The sequence below is a fragment of the Atractosteus spatula genome (assembly GCF_055471065.1).
Source record: "Atractosteus spatula isolate fAtrSpa1 chromosome 10 unlocalized genomic scaffold, fAtrSpa1.hap1 SUPER_10_unloc_5, whole genome shotgun sequence".
NCBI classification, from domain to species: Eukaryota; Metazoa; Chordata; class Actinopteri; order Semionotiformes; family Lepisosteidae; genus Atractosteus; species Atractosteus spatula.
This window is the reverse complement of record NW_028296625.1, coordinates 1,472,238-1,490,830: the sequence shown is the minus strand read 5'-3', so window position 1 is coordinate 1,490,830 and position 18,593 is coordinate 1,472,238. Positions and strand designations below refer to the sequence as shown.

The 18,593-nt window shown below is 41.9% G+C and overlaps 1 protein-coding gene across 1 annotated transcript; it reads left to right on the top strand.

Annotated features, from left to right (window-relative positions):
- Positions 1-1,613: 1,613 nt before the first annotated feature.
- On the top strand, positions 1,614-18,363 carry LOC148812149 (antigen WC1.1-like). Its single transcript, XM_088908678.1, has 15 exons — positions 1,614-1,635; positions 5,453-5,764; positions 6,383-6,697; positions 7,626-7,853; positions 8,002-8,100; positions 10,068-10,382; positions 11,741-12,043; positions 12,226-12,294; positions 12,611-12,922; positions 13,250-13,288; positions 13,528-13,674; positions 14,934-15,023; positions 15,791-15,862; positions 16,911-16,982; positions 18,272-18,363. Exons 1-15 carry the CDS (start codon positions 1,614-1,616, stop codon positions 18,361-18,363), a joined length of 2,487 nt encoding a protein of 828 aa, XP_088764804.1.
- The last annotated feature ends 230 nt before the right edge of the window (positions 18,364-18,593 follow it).

Sequence of the window (18,593 nt, the reverse complement as noted above, 5' to 3'; positions counted from 1 at the left end):
CTACTGAAGGTGAATAAATACTGAGAATCTGTGAAGCACTTGTCTGTTGTGAAAGACAGAAGTCACCTACTGATGAGGTGACTAATCAGTACTATCAGTACTGATATAGACTAGTGGTCAGTCTTATCATGCAGTTCTTAAATGTGGGACTCTGATGCACAGATACAACAGACTGGAAAAGATTCAGCTTTCTCACACCACAGCAGCTGACCACTGTAGTGACCGCACCTCCAAAAAAAGCGGGAATACAAGTCCCAGCCCTCTGTAGGCACATTGTCTCACACTCACTCACTGTACTGCTCGATTCTCCAATGTCTCACATACAGTCACTGTGCTGTGCTGCTAGACTCTCCAGTATCTCACACACAGTCAGGATGTGAACACAGGTTTGTGGAGTGAAAGGTAAGATGGTCTCTTGTTCACCCGCAATCCAGTCATACAGGTAAAAGAAAATAAAAATAAAGGTTGTGATTTTAATGTAATGTGTAGCGTTTCTCTCTCTCCAGGCAGTGCTGATGTGAGGCTGGTGAATGGAGCCAGTCCCTGTGAGGGGACAGTGGAGATTCACTATAAAGGAGAGTGGGGGACAGTGTACAGTAATAACTGGGATATCAGTGATGCTACAGTGGTGTGCAGACACCTAGGCTGTGGATCTGCTCTTTCAGCACTAGGAGGTGCTCACTTTGGACAAGGATCTGGATCAGTCCTGTGGCACTCAGTCTCCTGCAGCGGTTCAGAATCTGGGCTGAGGGAATGTGGAAAACAAGAAGCAAAACAGTTAAATCTCCCTCACAATGTGGATGCTGGAGTGAGGTGTTCAGGTAGGAGGAACTCCTCCACTGATCTAGAGTCCATCATCATGTCTTTCTACCTATGTGGGGACCAGAGGTACAAATACAGAAGACAGGAGACTCTGTCTGAGACTCAGACTGTCTGAGAGCTACAGCAGGACAAACACCTCCTGTCTGCTGTCTCTCAGGGAGGGAGAAGACACTCTTTCACTGAAAGCGAGATCAAAGCACAAGAATTCATATCATAAGACAGTAAAACGAACGATTGATTGAACTGAACAAATCAAAATCCCGGACCCTGGATCTGTATGTCAAGGGTTTCAGAGTAGTGACTTGGGTTACAAATCCAGTCTGTCCACCAAACAATGTAAATTATCAACCCCTTTCATTTCTCAAATAGTCTTGTTCTCCACTTTACTACTCCCTCTCTCTATAGCTATTTTTAACAATGATAACAATGAACCTGATAATTAACATTTTTTATTAAAAAAGCATTATATACTATTATTTATATAGTGCACATAACTATAAGCAATACATAGATGCCATAAATATGATGTAATCAATGTAATTGATGTAATTAATAAATATATTGTAGACATATTGCAAATTCAGAAACTGCACTCTTCAGTTTGAGAAAACTCTTCTCTTATCTGTGTGTCTCTGCAGCACGAAAACAGGAAGCCTCTGTCTGTCTGAAACAATAGCTCATCCTGTCTGTCCAGGACATTTAGTGTGTCTGTATCTATTTCACTGTGTCTTTAAATTTTTAACACTGGTGAGTAGAGAGTCTGCTGGGGTTCCAGTGTGCTGTGGGGTGAAATGTCTGCTTTCCTGGTGTCAGGTCAGCCTCCACCAGGTCTTCAGTGGATCTGGTCAATTTTAGGTGTGTTTTAATTGTATTTCGGTGTCAGGCGTTAGTAGGTCTGGTCAGTTTCAGTTGTGTTTTAATGGTGTGGTGTCAATTGTCAGTGGATCTGGTCAGTATCAGGTGTGTTTTAATGGTATTGTGGGCTCAGTGTCGTGGAGCTCAGTGCTGCAGTGCACTGTGTGTTCAGCTGCAGTACCAGCTGGCCTAGGAGATGATTCTCACTCAGAGAGTAGTGAATGTCATTCTGGTTCACATGAATGTAAATGAAAGATGAACTCTTAGTACAACACTGGATATAAAAAAATAACTAAAACAGTTTTGTTGGGCTTATTAGAGTAATCCAGTGATTCATATTTGCGTCTAACCTCACCCATATTGTAATATGGGCTAGATTATACTGGTGAAATTCTGAACCATTTTCATGATGGGGAATTAAAATTTTAAAAATGGCTCTGTTTAAAGACCTGTTTAAAGAGGTTGGAGCATGTTCTCTGTACCCAGAAGATGACTGAAGACCCTGATATATGTAACTGGTGCTGGAAACTGTGAACACCAATAAACCCTGTCTATGGTGCTTTTTCTGGAATCACCGCCTCACATAGGGTCTAATCACCACCCTCTATGGGAGACCAACCCAGCTTCCATGACAAAACCCAGGTGTGTATAAATAGAGCTGAACTCCATGACAGTGAGTGTTTTGATGTGATTAGATATTATGTGGATAAGCACAACTCCTGTAACGAAAGCGTTCTTTCAGGACCCTATCCAAACAACACGATCCGGAGTAGAGTGGGAAAAACACAGGGAAAAAGCATCTGGGAGTCAGTAATGAAACAGGGGGCGTGTCCATGGTGCGCTGGTGTTCAGGGGAGGTGTGGTCTAGGCAAACAATCCAGAAATAAGTCCAAGGGGGAATCCAAGCGGAGGCAAAAGTCCAAAACCGGGCTTCCATCTGAGACAAACTGAATAAAAACAGGAATCGGGTCGAACCGGCTGGGGAACGGAAACAGGAACTAAAACCTTAATAGGACCAGGCACTTCCAGGTCCCGGACTCGCCTGGTACGGAAACCAATGCAGAACCCAGAATAGAGTTAGCGCCTATCTTTTAAAGAGAACTTAAAAGGGGGCTGGAACAGGGAGCAGGTGCAGAGGGTGAGTAGAAAACAAGGAAGGGCTGGAGAGTCCATAAGAGGAGGGGTTAACGAACGTGACACTCTGGTCTGGTCTGCTCCAGAAATGCCAGGTTGTGACAGTCCTGGTCTTGTCCATAGTGTCTGTCAGTGCCCAGGTCAGAGGGTCCTGCTTGATTCTCTTGTTCCACGGGTGGTTCTCTTTTTATCAGTTCATAAATATCTATGCTTATATCATATCATAAATGCTTTATTTGCTGGAACTAGAGCTGAGTCTCTGACAGTCAGTCTGAATGCTGACCTGTGTCTCTATTGTTTCTGGGAAGAGTTTTACAGATGCTCACTGGACTCCTCAGTAGTATCTCTGGCCCTGGTGATGCCAAAGAGACAGAGATGAAAATCATACACTCAGACACAGCTACACTAGCCATTCTGTGTGTACAAGTCTCTTTCATTTCTTACTCAAGAGCTGGAAATAGACCCCACACTGCAATTTTAGGATTAAATAGCAAATAAGCTGAATCACTGAATCCTTTTGTACATAAAACAGCAAAATATCACTGTAAACCAAATATTTTTAATATTATAGTAATAATTGTTTGTGTTGGAAGGAACTTGAGAGATCTGAGAAACCCTCAACACCCTGGCAGCATCATATCCAAGAAAAAGGAACAAACTAATTTCATGATTGTTTTGTATTTTTTGTGGGCATGTTTTTATTGGAGAGGCTGTTATAGTGAAAATCACTATCAGGCCTCAAAATTATTGAAAGTTTACAGTTTCATTTATTGCAGGTCAATTGGATTCACTTGTATAGATTTAAATCCAACAAACCACCTCCAAACCTGACAGTTTTATGAGCTACCACAGCACAAGAGCTACAGAATGCAGGTTGTTTACAACTTGTACACATAATCTGATGACCTTCATTGTTGCTAAAGCTACATTTTTCATCGTAGATCTCGGCATGAGACTTCAGTTTCTCTGACTGCTATTGAGACTTCATGAGCTGCTCCTGTTGTCTGTCTAGATCTCAGCCCTCCTTCTTTCTCTCTTAAGATCTCAGTTTGTACTGTAACTCTCTGATTGTCCTTCTGCACCCCCTCCTGGATGAAAGGGTGCTGTGGCTACACTGACCTGCCTATATTAATATATCTAAAAAACGAAACTGAGTTTATTTAACAGTTTATGTGTCTGGTAATTTAGAAATGCTACAGAAACTTTTAGATGGACTAACAGATGGTTTCAAGCTGTTTTCAGTTTAGGATTAAAATATTTAATACAGAAGATCTACACATAGTTATCTCTTTACATTTACTTTAGTGTATCTTTGATATGGCGGGCCCATGAGTGGAAAAGGAGCACAGCAAATTAATTATGTCTGGAGCCTGGGCAGCGGCGAGGACTAAGGCATTTATTGGATGATGATAATTGAAAACAGAAGGAGGACTGGTGGAAGGCTGAGATGTGCAGATGAGGCAAGAAGGAAAACGGCAGGCAGGAGAGATGTGCCTGGAAATGCAGATGGGTCTGGGATGAGTGGCAAGGTCTGGGAACTGGAGCTGGGAGACCAGAAACTGGGAAAAAACTGTAGTTACCTCCTGGAAACCTGAAATAGAGAACAAACACACTAGGGTTATTGACTCAATGTCAATGTCTGAAAGGTTCCTCATTGCTTAAATAATAATTGCTTACATTTATATAGCACCTTTATGGACACTCCACTCAAAGGGCTTTACAGGTAATGTGGTCTTTCCTTCACCACCAATGTGCAGCCCCACCTGGATGATGTGACGGCAGCCATAGTGCACCAGAACACTCACCGCACATCAGCTCTCAGTGGGGAGGAGAGCAGAGTGATGAAGCCAGTTACGAGAGGGGGGTTATTAGGAGGCCATGATTGGTAAGGGACAATGGGAAATTTGACCAGGACACCAGGGTTACACCCCTACTCTTTTCAGGAAACGCCCTGGGATTTTTAATGTCCACAGAGAGTCAGTACCTCAGTTTTATGTCTCATCCAAAGGATGGCATCTGTTTACAGTATCTAGAAGGTCCCAGGACACAGGCCAGGCTTTTATACTGTTTTACAGTATAGTGTCCCCACTAACACCTCTTCCAGCAGCAGGCTTAGTTTTTCCCAAGTGGTCTCTCATCCAGGTACTGACCAGGCTCACACCTACTTAGCTTCAGTGGGTTACCAGTTGTGAGTTGCAGGGTGATATGGCTGCTAGCAAGGTCCCCTAACGAGGCTGATAAGCTGATTGTTGAGGATGGTCCTGACGAGCTCCTTCCATGTGTGGAATTCGCCATGGAATTTGATGGACTTATTGCAGGAGCACTGGGGCTCGTCAGGGCATCACAATCATGTTATGCAAACTATTAATTTGTTTTAATACTGCTACAATTTGTCAGATGCTTTGTGTATACCTGTGTCACATGTCTGGTCAAGTCTATTGTACTGGACATAGATGGATGTGTCCCTGACTGTAAAACTAGACTGAGATTACAACTACCACGCCAGAGCAGTATGAGACACTTTAAGCACACAGAGGGTTCACTCTGGTGTTTTTGATGAAGTACATGCTAGAAAGGGAACTAATAAGAACCTCAGTTAGTCTTGCAGCATCCTGAAGATTAAGTGTCAACTTCTCTTCAGGTACAGGAGTGCGGTTAGCAGGGGGCAGGAGTCTGTGCTCTGGCAGAGTCGAGGTTCTGCGATGGCCGTCCTGGGGTACAATCTGTGAGGCCGACTTTGACATGAAGGACGCGGAGGTCGTCTGTCGCCAACTAGACTGTGGATTTCCAGCAGAGCTGCTGAGAGGGGCTCATTTCGGAGAGGGGCAGGGGCTGTTCAGGACAGAGGAGATCCAGTGTCAGGGAAATGAAACCAGAATCAACGACTGTCCCACCTCAACCAGGGAGTATCAGAGCTGCTCTCACAGAAACGACAGCAGCCTGGCCTGTACAGGTGAGAGCACTGCTGTCTGGACTGATCCCCAGCTGTGTAAATCAACTCTCATTCTGAGCAGTGTGGGCTAATTACTTCTCTTCCTCATAACTTTGCCTACTAACGTTGAGAGTATTGTCTGTTCTACTGTGTCATCATCTGGTTTAATTAAATACCTAAAGACAGAATCACACCTGATTTCTTTTTTAGTTTGCATATCCTTGCTTTTCAGAATATGTTTTGCCACTTTTTAGACATTTTAATTAGCATATGTTTTTGCCTTTTGCATTTCAGGGCACTGTATATTGGGCCTCAAGCTAATATCTTTGGATCCGTCAGCAAGCTGCAGCAGGCAGTGGTCTTGTGGTCATGTGATTTCCATATTGCTTGATTCATTTTTGTTTGTCACAGTGTGACAGATAATTACTCTTGTGTATTAAAGTTAAATATTATTCAATAATAATGTGTAAGTATGAGATGTTATTGGACAATGAATACACTGTAAAATCAACCATTATAATACTTAAATAATTGAACACTGCGTTCATACAGTACAGCTCCTGACTCCCCTGTCTTTTGTATAAAGTCTAGAGTGGTATTAATGCTCTATGGCTCCTGACTCGCCTGTCCTGTCTGCAGAATACAGTGGCTACAGGCTGGTGGGCGGCCCTGACTCCTGTTCTGGCCAGGTGGAGCTACAGTACCGCAGTGAATACAGGGCAGTGTGTGACCAGTACTGGGACCTGAGAGATGCCACTGTTCTCTGCCAGCAGCTGGGCTGTGGGGAGGCTGTAGCAGCTCCAGGACAGGCCTGGTTTGGACAGGGCAGTGGATACAGAGGGGTTGATGTGTTTGACTGCCGGGGCAATGAGACCCATCTCTCTCAGTGTGCTGTCTCTTCATGGGGCAGAGCAGATTGCCCTCACGGGCAGGACACTGGAATCATTTGTTCTAGTAAGAATTAACATATATTTATATTTTCAGAATTAATAAAGCTTCAAATAAAAGTAGGAGGTCAAATCGAAATCTCTCCCACTTACTCACAAAACAGCCAAATCTATTTACCTCCAACTCAGCTACACCAGACCAGAAGTTCAAAGTGCCACTGAAAGCAATCCTCTTACTGGAATCACCAAGCCTTCCCTTCCTTTTCAAACTGTCCTGACTTCCAGCACAACCATGGTCACCTCTCACTCAGACCTTTATTCCCATAATCCTCTCTCATTTACACAGAGGTCCAGCACAACTTCTCAAGACCTCAAGACCACCCATTATTCCATCATTTCCTCCATCCTTTTCTGCCCTCTCTTTTCCTTCCATTACCCACCTCTTCATGCTGTTCTACAGGAGCCTGCCCTGCAGCTAATTCCAGCTCCACCCTCCTTGTGTTATTAACACACAAGTCAGTCCACATTCACATTCCTCATTCACAGCCCTCTCCTCCACAGATGCCAATACTGCAGTTTGTGCACCATCTAGTGTCCCAGTCACCTGTTGAGGTGCTGAGAATCTCTCCATCCCCTTACACGTGGGCTCAACTGACCTGCCCAGCACTGGCACATCCTCTTCAGCCATGAGGAAGCTGCTGCACGGATGCAGTTGAAGTGAAGGAAGGGAAACTAGAAAAGATGTGCAGAGTTATGGGCACCCAGCCAGTATTTATACTGAACAGAGAGGAAGTTTGAGATTAGAACTTGTCCAACCAAATGTCTGAAACCATTTTGAAAATTATTAGGAATATGTTCAAAACAATGTGTTCTGATTTAATAAACTGGGATGTGTCATGCTAATTTAATATGAAAAAAATGTTGTTCCCGATAACCCTTATGTTTTATGATTCTGATGTGAGAATGACAGTAAACATTATGATTCATTTTTATAGGTTCCTCCCTGTCAGCTCTAGACGGTGGAGTCCGGCTGTCAGGAGGAGAGAGTCACTGTGATGGCCGGGTGGAGGTTCACTACAACAGCACCTGGGGGAGACTCCTCCAGCACTCCTGGGGCTACAGAGAGGCGTCTGTGGTCTGCAGACAGCTGGGCTGTGGATCTGTAGTGCAAATTTCCAACTCCTCTGTGTATGAGACAGGCGACAGTGCTGTGTGTCTGACAGGTATTCAGTGCTCTGTAGTACAAGTCTATAACTCCTGTCTGTATGGGACAGTGACAGTGCTGTGTGTCTGATAGGTATTCAGTGCTCTGTAGTACAAGCCTATAACTCCTCTCTGTATGGGACAGTGACAGTGCTGTGTGTCTGACAGGTATTCAGTGCTCTGGGGACGAGTCCCACCTGGTGAACTGCAGTTCTCCACATACAGTCAGCTGCAACACTGGACAGGATGTTGCCCTGATCTGCTCAGGTAGGAGCCACTCAAAGTAATTTTTGATTTTTAACATATACATATTGTAGGACATAAAACACAAACACTAAAATTCAAAACATATAATAACAGGACCTGGAAACAACAGTTAAAATATTGTAAGAAGTGATATTTGTACCTATTTAAAGTCTTAAGCCCATTAATTTGAACAGGTAAAAAGCTGGGATAAATGTTTCCTGAAATTTGAGTATGACTGTAGAAGAGATTCCATATGTTGTTCAATCGAATCATCCCATTCTGTAGAGATGCAGTGTTTAGTCATCAGGTTAATCCACTCCTGACCACAGATGTGAGGCCTGTACTTCTAATTCAGTAAGAGCTCCTTTCTTGCAGTTGTGAGCAACAGAGATAAAAACTAAGAATATCTGCATGACAAGTCAAAAGATTAGTTAAAACAGCTGGGAATGATGAAATCCTACAGCTTAAGGAAACAAAAATTGTATGCATTTCTTTTTTGAAAATGAATGATTGGTGGGCAATATCAGAATGTATGGATATAGATGCACTTCCTTCATCATGAGCAGAGTATTGAAAGGAACTGCTTTATTAGGTCCATAAAAACACTCTTCTTAGTTGTACTAATGATTGGTAATGTCTTATATTGATTGAGCTGGATTTCAGTGGATATCACAAGAAAATAAATATTAAAATATTCCGATTTCTAACAACTCTATTGAAGATAGAGTATCATGCTGTCACAGAATCCAAGTGCAATTTACGGCTGGAAGGATGTGCCCTTAAACATCTTGGGATGTAATATCTTGGGAACTATAGACATTATTAGAGGCCTGGTTCAGAGCTTGAATTGAAGCTAATCTCTTGGTTATAAAGCCTGAATCATCAGATTTCTTGTATGTCTTACTGTGTACAGTCACTTGAAAGAAATATGCATAACACGTTTCATTTTTCTTTCTTCAGAATTATTTTTTTTCATGTTGAGGCACTCTGAGAAAGATGAAAACATAAGCCTTGTCCTATGAGTCTACTACCTTAGATAGACATTTGAGACAGATTGAACAAATATCCCAAAAATGTCTGCGTATATTAAATGGAGACATAACCTGGAATGTTTTTTCACTTTCCCAAAAAAATAAAACAATATAAAAAACACTGAACTAGACAGTGCTGGAGAGGCTATATATATAGCATTTAAGCAGTAAAAAAGAAGACTTCTTCCTAACTGATTACTCGCTGATAAGAATCTGATTGATCTTCACTTGACTGACAGGCTGACATGAAAAGTAAAAGTAAGCTTGGCTTTTGCTAAGAATTTCCCTGAACATCTATAATAGGTCCCTAAGCCTGTGAATGGTCTGACTTCACTGACTGACAGCTTTTTATACCTCTGTTTGGATTTTCTATAGGAGGTATAATTATAGGCTAAAAATCTATAGTTTTTCCCTAGTTATAGAAAACTTTTTTTTATTATTTCTATAATATGAAATCCTCTATAATGCATAACCAGGCCAACCAGAGAATCACCCTGCATCCTAAATGAACAGAATATCATTAATATGATGCCTGAAAGAGAATGAAAACCTTTTATTTTAAATCTCCTTCACCAACTAGGGGAGAATGTATTTAGCCTGAGGACCGCACAAGGAAGGAAATCAGACTTTTCTTAAATTACAAGTCTGAGATCCCTCTTAAACAAGGTTCACGTTATTTAACTAGAATGTGAGCTCCAATTCTTCTCATCTCTTCTTTCTCTTATATTATATATTAATATATTATGCTTATATTTTATCCTGTGAATTTCGACTGATGACTCTAATGAGGAGGTAAACCAAAGATTCCCTTTGTTCCTCTGTGCTTACGAGTTCTGCAGCTGAGTAAACTACTACTTTTTAAACTCCTAATGTTTTTATATTCAACGATAGCTTGAATGGCACCACACCACCTATAATGATATATGTGTCTATATCACTGGGTATTGTCTCTCCTAGCCCAGCGCTCCCTCAGGCTGGTTGGGGCAGGTAGTGACTGTGCTGGGAGGCTGGAGGTTTATCACAATGGCTCCTGGGGGACAGTCTGTGATGACTCCTGGGACCTGGCAGACTCTCAGGTGGTGTGTAGACAGCTCCAGTGTGGGATGACCCTCAGTGCCCCAGTGCCGGTCTCCTTCAGCCAGGGAACTGGACCTATCTGGCTGGACGAGGTGGGCTGTCTCGGGAATGAGTCGTCTTTATGGGAGTGTCCTTCAGCAGGGTGGGGACGGCATGACTGTGGACACAAGGAGGATGTGAGAATCCTGTGTTCAAGTAAGTGGGCTAAATAATCCAGAATCTTAAATTCCACATTGGAATTGGATATGGTTTGCGTCTGGAGTGCTTAAATATATCTTATTGAGGAAAAGACTGAACTGGATGCAGAATTAATTTAAAAATAAATATTTATATACTGATGGAAAAAAGAAATGCAACATTTTCTGGAATACATATACTATAGTTATAATTTATGTACAAGCAATACAGCTTCTGCAGTGAGGCATTGCAACTTGCCAATCACACAAAAACCCGTTAGGTGCTGTTTTACCCAACAAGTTCCAGGTGGAACAAAGGCCTTAATTCAAAGGTTAGGTCACTGCATGAAAAAGGCCACACTTAGTCAGTTTTCTGTGCATTTCATAATGCCTCATATGTCACCAAAAGCAAGGAAGAGGGCCATTGGCATGCTGAAGGCAGGCATGTCATATGCCGGCTTTGCTAGACACTATGGAGTAAGCCACTCCACTGTGTCCCAGCTGCAGAGAAGGTTTCAACAGACTGGCAGGACAGATGACCATCCCAGATCTGGTCGCCCTTGAGTGACCACACCAGTGCAGAACCGACACATCAGACTGGTCCATCTGAGAGATCGTTTCAGATCTGCCACCCGTAATGCTGCTGAAACTGTTGGCAGACACAATGCCCACATCAGTGACAGACCCTCTGCTCACACCTCCTAGATGTCACACCCGACTGGCTTCGGCCAGACAGAGGCTGCGATGGACTTGTCAGCAGTGGCATCAGGTCCTCTTCACAGATGAGTCACACTTCAGCCTTTTCAACGCAGATGGGAGAGCCAGAGTATGGAGGAGGAGGTGTTGTGTTTCTTTTTTCCATCAATATATTTATGATACATCTGCACATATTGACATCCCAGTGAAAATAAATAAAGAGATAAAGAAACTCTGGCACTGAAGGTAAATATATGAATCTCGGTCCTCCAGTAAAATCTAGGTGCCAGGTCTCATGGCTCAGTCACTTAGTTGTGCTGCTGCTGAATAGGCAAGCTGATCAGAAAGTTGCTGACATTTTGGATCCAATTATTTTAATTCTCAAAGACTTAATGGAACATTTAATCCTACTGACACATCTCTCAGACAAAGCTTTGTGTATTACACTGTCCAGATTCTGAAATGAACAGGACCACACACTCCTGTCACCTTTATGTCAACTGTGTGATTGTACAGCTGTCCTTGTTTCATTATGTGAGTCAGTTATTACTGCATTAGTACAGGAAATGAGACTGGTAACTGTTCACATTTTTTGTATTCCGCCTCTAACCAGTTCAGAATGAAACTCTGGGCTCTCTTATTAGGGTTTGTTTCCATTGACTTTCCCTGCTGTCTTGCCAGATCACACTCTGATGAGGCTGTCTGCAGGCTGTTCAGGACAGGCAGAAGTTTACTACAATGGCACCTGGGGCAGTGTTTGTCAGAATGGGATGTCTGACATCACAGCTGCAGTGATCTGTAAACAGCTGGGCTGTGGAGACAAGGGCACCGTCAGAGAGACAAACTCCAGGCTGAGCCCAGATCCCAAATGGCTGGACTTTGTCTCCTGTCGCAAACACGACTCCACCCTGTGGCAGTGTCCCTCCTCCCCCTGGGGTCAGAATGAGTGTGAAGACAGGGAAGTGGCTGAGATCACCTGCTCAGGTACAGACTGGAGAGTGATGCTTTTTCAAGCAGTTCTTAAATTATTTTCACATGTTTAGGGCAAGGACTTTAAACAGAATTCTTGTCAATATATATATATAAACAAGTAAAATTAAATAAAAATAAATGTTACACCTTATTTTCAACAAGTTTCATTCTTATATGATTATTAAACTACGAAGGTCCTGGAAAAGAAGCTGACAGAAGCACTCCAGTCCCTCAGCAAGAGCAGCCTCAGCAGTACTGCCCAGGTGAGTCCAGTGAGCAAAACAGTCGGGCACACTCCAGCCCTGAGCTGAGGAACAGTAACTGTACTGTTCTCTTCTAGATTCACTCAATATCTCACTGATCTCTTTGGGAGTCAAAGTCATTAAGCAACAGCAACATTCTCTTCTACAGTCGCTCGGTAACCTCATTGCTCTCTTCTAGAGTCACTAAGCTGAGGACACTCCGTAAACTCACTGCTCCCTTCTACAGTAACTGAGCTGAGGGCACTCGGAAACCTTGATGCTCTCTTTCAGTGTCACTATTCTGAGGACACTCAGTAACCTCTCTGTTCTCTCTCAGTCCCACTGGCTCTGCGACTGGCTGGAGGCACAAACTGCTCTGGTCGGGTGGAGCTGTGGTATGAGGGCTCCTGGGGGACAGTTTGTGATGACTCCTGGGACCTGCAGGATGCCCAGGTGGTCTGCAGACAGCTGGGCTGTGGGGACGCAGTGAACGCAGCAATAGAGGCCTCATTTGGACCAGGGAGCGGCGCCATCTGGCTGGATGAGTTGAACTGCACAGGCAGTGAGCTTCATCTGTGGGACTGCTGTCACTCTGGACTGAATCAGAGCAACTGTCGGCACAAGGAGGACGCAGGTGTTACCTGTACAGGTGAGATTGGAGGGATAGAGGATGTTCAATACATTACAAATTTGAATTCATATCTCTGCATGAGTTTCTTGTTCTGTCATTGTCATTGCTTTAAATTAATCACCATTATAAACAGGGGTACCAATAAGATCCTGCTGAGCTATATACAGTAACCAGATATAATTAGTTCCCTGACAATCTAGTCTTCTAGTCTACATTTTGCTCTGTCTCTGACCCCCATTCATAAGCACTTTTGTCCTCTTGGACAAATGTGAAAGCGTTTCTGTTTGGACAGACAGTCAGACCATGTGTTTGTTTGCTCTAAAACAAGCTTTTTTTTCTTCCAAGGTTTGCCAGTTACAGAAGCTAATCTAACAGCAACAACAGGTAAATAACAAGGCTTTCCTGTCCCAAATCACCTCTTTTCTCCAATCCTGGGTTTTCAAAACTGGTCTGGTGGAGGAGGTGGGTTGACCTTCTGTTGGTTTTTGCTGACATCACAAAACGGGGACCCTGGAAAACTCTTAACAGATAGTAAGAGACGTCTGATCTAAGCTTCGAGGATTTGTATTCAACCAACACTGCATCTCCCCTTCTGAGTTCTTCTCCTTTCCTGGCTTTTCCAGTTGTCACTAAATCACCCAGACAGCCAAAGCAGGAGGCAGGAGGCTGGACTGTCCCGGCTGTGGTCTTCTTCCTGCAGGGAGCTCTGGTCTTTGTGCTTTTGGTCCTGCTAGTTGGGCAGCTGATACAGAACAGGAGACTGCGTAAAGGTAAGAAGTGAGTCCAATTGGGAAAACCCTGAGCAGAGCTTTGTGTTTATTACAGTGATAAGCTCATGCAGGAGGTCATGTATGTGCAATCTGGAGTTATAAAATCCATTTATTTGCAACTGTATATCCTGATAATTAATCTTAATGAGAAATAATCTATTCACATTGAATTTCAAACTATACATCGACCTTACAAGGTGAGAGATTCTTCCCAGGTGAAGTCAGGAAATCAGAGCTTCCAGACTGGGTGTCCAAACCTGTGCTATTCAGAATTCAGCTCTCATCATTTCACAATCAGGCAGTGAGATGTGTGCTGGCCTTCACAGAGCTCTTACCTGACAATAAACAATAAACAATGGTCCAGGGATTGCAGTCTAGTGAGATGATAGGCCAAGGTTCTGGGGATTTGAGTTTTGCATTTCTGAAAAACTGAGCTTCTTCTCCTTGTTCTGTGTGCTGGGAGTATTATAATCCCTGAAAAGTGATGCCATGTCTGTGTGGGGGAGAAGGGCGTAAGAAGATGTACAGTGTACGTTGTGTATTGTACACTAGCCCTGGTGCTTCAACGTGAGGTTCTTCAACAGTCCACTTCATTCTGTACAAGTGATTGTTGTTCTGGTGTGACAATTCTGTGTTCTCTTAAGGATCCACTTGGTCCCACTTGTCATTTTAGGTATTTGACAGACACTTCTGAGTGGTCACTCTTTTCACATTGAAATGACCTTCACCTTATTGCATCAGGAGACTGCTGCTGGTTTCTAGTTTGCCCCTTTTTCTGGAATGGCATGATTATGAATTGCATTGCTTTGTTGTTTTCACATTCACATTGTTTTCACATTCTATGTGGATGTAATCAAAGATCCGAGGTTCAACTCTGAGAAGTAATCAACCTCAATTATCCACAGAAGTATCACTCATGAAGTTAACCTGAGTGATTTGTGTTCCTTTAATGTATTCCTTTCTGCACTACATATGCACTATATAAGATATACAAATTAGAATTTCAAGAAGCAGCAACGGTCTTCCACATCTAAGTAGAAATGAAAAAAAGGAACTTATCCTTGAAAGATATGACAAATAATTTGTATTAAACTCAACATGTTGAATTGCATATTTGCTATTAAACAATAACAAATGGTTTTGTCTCCCTTCTGATAAAAAAATACCCATAAAAAATATAATATTAATAATAAAAATATGTTTTAAACTTTTTCTCAAGATATGCAGCAATGTGTCTGCTTGTCTGTTGTTTTCCAAAGCTTTAGCTGAAGCAAAGGTCAAGCCCATGAATGAAGCTCTCTACCAAGAAATTGACTTCACACTGACTGCAGAGGGAGCCCTCAGGAGAGGTGAGTGGACACACACACTGGCCATCAGCCAAAACAGCACCCTCTCTTGTACAGGAGGCAAGAGAACATGCCTCTCCGCACTCAGTATTACAGTCTCAACACTTGAAGAAACACACTGCCGCAGAATGTGTGTGCACAGGTTGTCATTGCTGACTCTGTGGACCAATTATTATAAGATAAGATCATTTTATTGGCCATATACAATTACTTGTATTAGGAATTTGTCCTTTCGCATACCCCAACTTGCTCTCCATGAGACACACATATACAGGGAGAGAAGCTTGGGATCAGAGCACAGGGTCAGCCATTTATATGGCACCCCTGGAGCAGTTGGGGTTAAGGGCCTTGCTCAGGGGCCATGGGATTCAACCGACAACCTTCCAGCCACAGGTTCAGATCCTTAGCCACAGACCCACCACACCGCCTTCACAGCAGCTGGAGAAAAATCTTCATTATTTTAATAACTGGATGTGAATTTCTTGATTAGCAGTGGATGCACAGCACTATTAAGCAACACATTTGAATATCACACCTCATAGCAACAGTGAATTTACTCTTAGGGGAACAGTGCATGAGGAAAGATAAAGACTTATTCTTGTTTAACTGAATAGAAATAATTCAGTGCAGCATTCATCCTGTCACTTTTTAAAAGCACAAACTCTGAGTTAGTGTTCACACCCTGGTTTTTCCCCAGTGGGAAAAGACATCAGATACAGTGAGGCTGCTATCTGACTGCAGGTATCTCTGCTCTGTCTTCCTTTTCACAGGGAGATTCCTCTCTGATGAGGTGCCCTCTGAATACGACGATTTGGAGGACAGTAAGGGAGACCCAGACCCAGGTAAACATAGCCCCCTTGCACATGTGTTTCTATCAACACCCTTAGAAGAAAACAAGTTTGTTGTTCGAAATCTCGGTAAATCAATTTGACAATGCAAAAGGCTCAGTGATGTCTTTGTAACATGCTTGTTATGTCACAGGAGTGGTAGTGTGATGTTGTTGGGTACATTAATGCCACCTTCAATAGTAAGTTCATTTTTGCAGTCATTTTCACTTGATCACTTTTTAAATATTTCTTTTCACTTAGTGTTATAACAAATCCTAAGTCAAAGTCATAATCCCACTTTCAACCCCAATGTCATAATTCTTTAAAATTGCAGTACATGATATGGGTCACTCATGGCTTTGTGAGTCTTATATCACCGAATCATATACTTGTCATACAGGGATGATGTGTCCCCATCAGTACAGTGGCACTAAGCATCAATCGGTCCATTTCACAGAAACTAAATAACTACTCATGAAAAAGTGTCACACACAGCTAAAGTAACAAATTGATTCCATTCCATCTTATATGTGTTTAATATAGTCTAAAACATTTTCATTTGTATGAAATCAAACTAAAACGTTGCCACTCTGTGGTCAACATAAGATACATATTTCCCCAGATCCTCCTCATTTGTATCTTCCTAGACACAATTCCACAGACACACACAATTATACAGCCACACATACAATTGATGACGACTTGCCTTCATATGTGTCAAGACTGTACTAAATGTGTTACACTTTTTTGCATATAAGTAATGATATTAAAATATTTTTTGTCTGAATAATGGACAGTTTCTCTACAAACCTTTTTTTCTTGGTTTCCTACAACCTATTGAGATATAGTGGGGAACAGATAGCTGCATCTACTAAAGAGTAAACTTTTCATTTTAGAGGATGAAATAGTTTGACGTAGTTAGGAGTAATTAAAGAAATTAAAATATAGAATCTAACCACATTCACAAGAAGTAAGAAGCAGAAGAAGAAAATGGCAGTGTGTTTATTGAAATTAATTTACTAGGTGAAACACATACTGTAAGTAATTGATCTCTTGTTCCCAGGAAAACTCCTCTGTGATGAGCTGCAGTCTGAATATGATGATGTGGAGAACAATGAGAATGATCCCATCTCAGGTGAGGGCTGTGGAAGCCAGGGGAGCTCACAGTAGGCGTGGGAGGTTCAACAGGTCTTCAGATAGTTCACAGGGAACCATTCTAAAGTCAACTAGACCCAGGACCAGACCTTAACTGTGGTTCAACTGTCAGGGGGTCTTCAGGGTTTAATCCCAGCACATTGAGAAAGAGGGTTTCTTACAGTGGGTCTGACTCAGTCTCTGGAGTCCCATCTGGAATCCCTGCTGAGAAACAATACATTTCTGAATAAACATCTATTATTCTATTAGTGTTTTCTATTCATATATTCTGTTTTCTATAGAGTTTATAACAGAAGTTTGGAAGAAAGATTTTATCCTAATCTCACTTGCTGTTCTTCTGAATTTAAATGTACCTATTGGGATGTTTTCACAATTAAACAATTACACAAATACAGCAGGGAATACCTGAGCATTTGAAAACCCTGGTAGGCATGTGTAACAATACTTATACTCATCTGAAATAGGGTATTAAACACAACAAATGTGTCATCATGGATAAAGTCAGACAGCTCTCTGAAGACTGCATATGAGGTTATTCACCAATCTCCCCTCAGAAGTGCCAGATGCTAACAGTCTATTATAGGAGGTGTTCCGTAAGTGTAATCCCTGACAAGGGAGGATTTACAAAATATTACATGGATGTAAATAAATATGATTTCTACTGGACTTTATGTACAGTACTATAGAAATTACAATATAACATTTTTAGATGTTTTTAAGCGAGACACATGATCTAAGACATACATCTGTTTTTGATGATTCTGTTTCTGTTTCATGGGGGATATGAAAAAATCTGGAGTGCACATATTCTGTATTTTTTAATTTTCTATTCTTGCCCTGACATACTTCTGGGCTTTTTTACATTAAGGGCTACTAGGTCTGAAGCAATGTACCCAGATATCAGAAGCTAGTTACTAGTGATTTTTTGGAATAAACTTTTGTATTCCAAAATGTGTACACTCTAAACAAAAGGCGAACATAGCTATAATTTCCTATATATCCTTTCAGTAAATAATTAATAATTATTAAATTCTAGTATTGACTTCTTTCACTAACATTTTCACATAATGGCAAGAATGCCCATTGCAAGTTTCTCAGTGTTGATTGTGCCACATGTATTTTGTCTCTTGACAGATGCTTCACACAATTTATATCTTTTCCACAACCTTGTTTCTTTGAGTAATGAGATCTTGAGGGTCTGTTTCTGTATGAAATACTCTGTTTTCTGTACCCTGTTCACCTCTTCTGCTGACTGTGTGTCTCTGGCAGGTGTCTCTGCCATTTCTCCTGAAGTGCAGAGTCTCCTGGCCACACAGTCCATTGAAGATGGATGTGACTATGATGATGTCGGAGTCTCCTGACCACACTACCCTCTGAAAAAGGATCTTAGTATGATTATGTCAGAGCACTGTGCAGCTTTGTAGAGGATTCATCCTGAAGTCAGATTAGAGTTTTTAACTGAGTAATACCATTATGATATGCCTTGTGTTTCTGAGTCATCCCTGTTAAAATACTGTTATATTTCCCTTAATGTATGTAGTTCTGTAGGTTATGAGGTGTTTGATTTCAGATTATCCAGTAACTGTACAGC

Bases quoted from the DNA above. Each gene is read 5' to 3' on its own strand.
- LOC148812149 (XM_088908678.1), top strand. From the start codon at position 1,614: ATGTCTGCTTTCCTGGTGTCAG. The intron at 15,024-15,790 runs GTGAGTGGACAC...TCCTTTTCACAG, and splicing joins AGAGGGAGCCCTCAGGAGAG to GGAGATTCCTCTCTGATGAG. The intron at 16,983-18,271 runs GTGAGGGCTGTG...TGTCTCTGGCAG, and splicing joins TGAGAATGATCCCATCTCAG to GTGTCTCTGCCATTTCTCCT.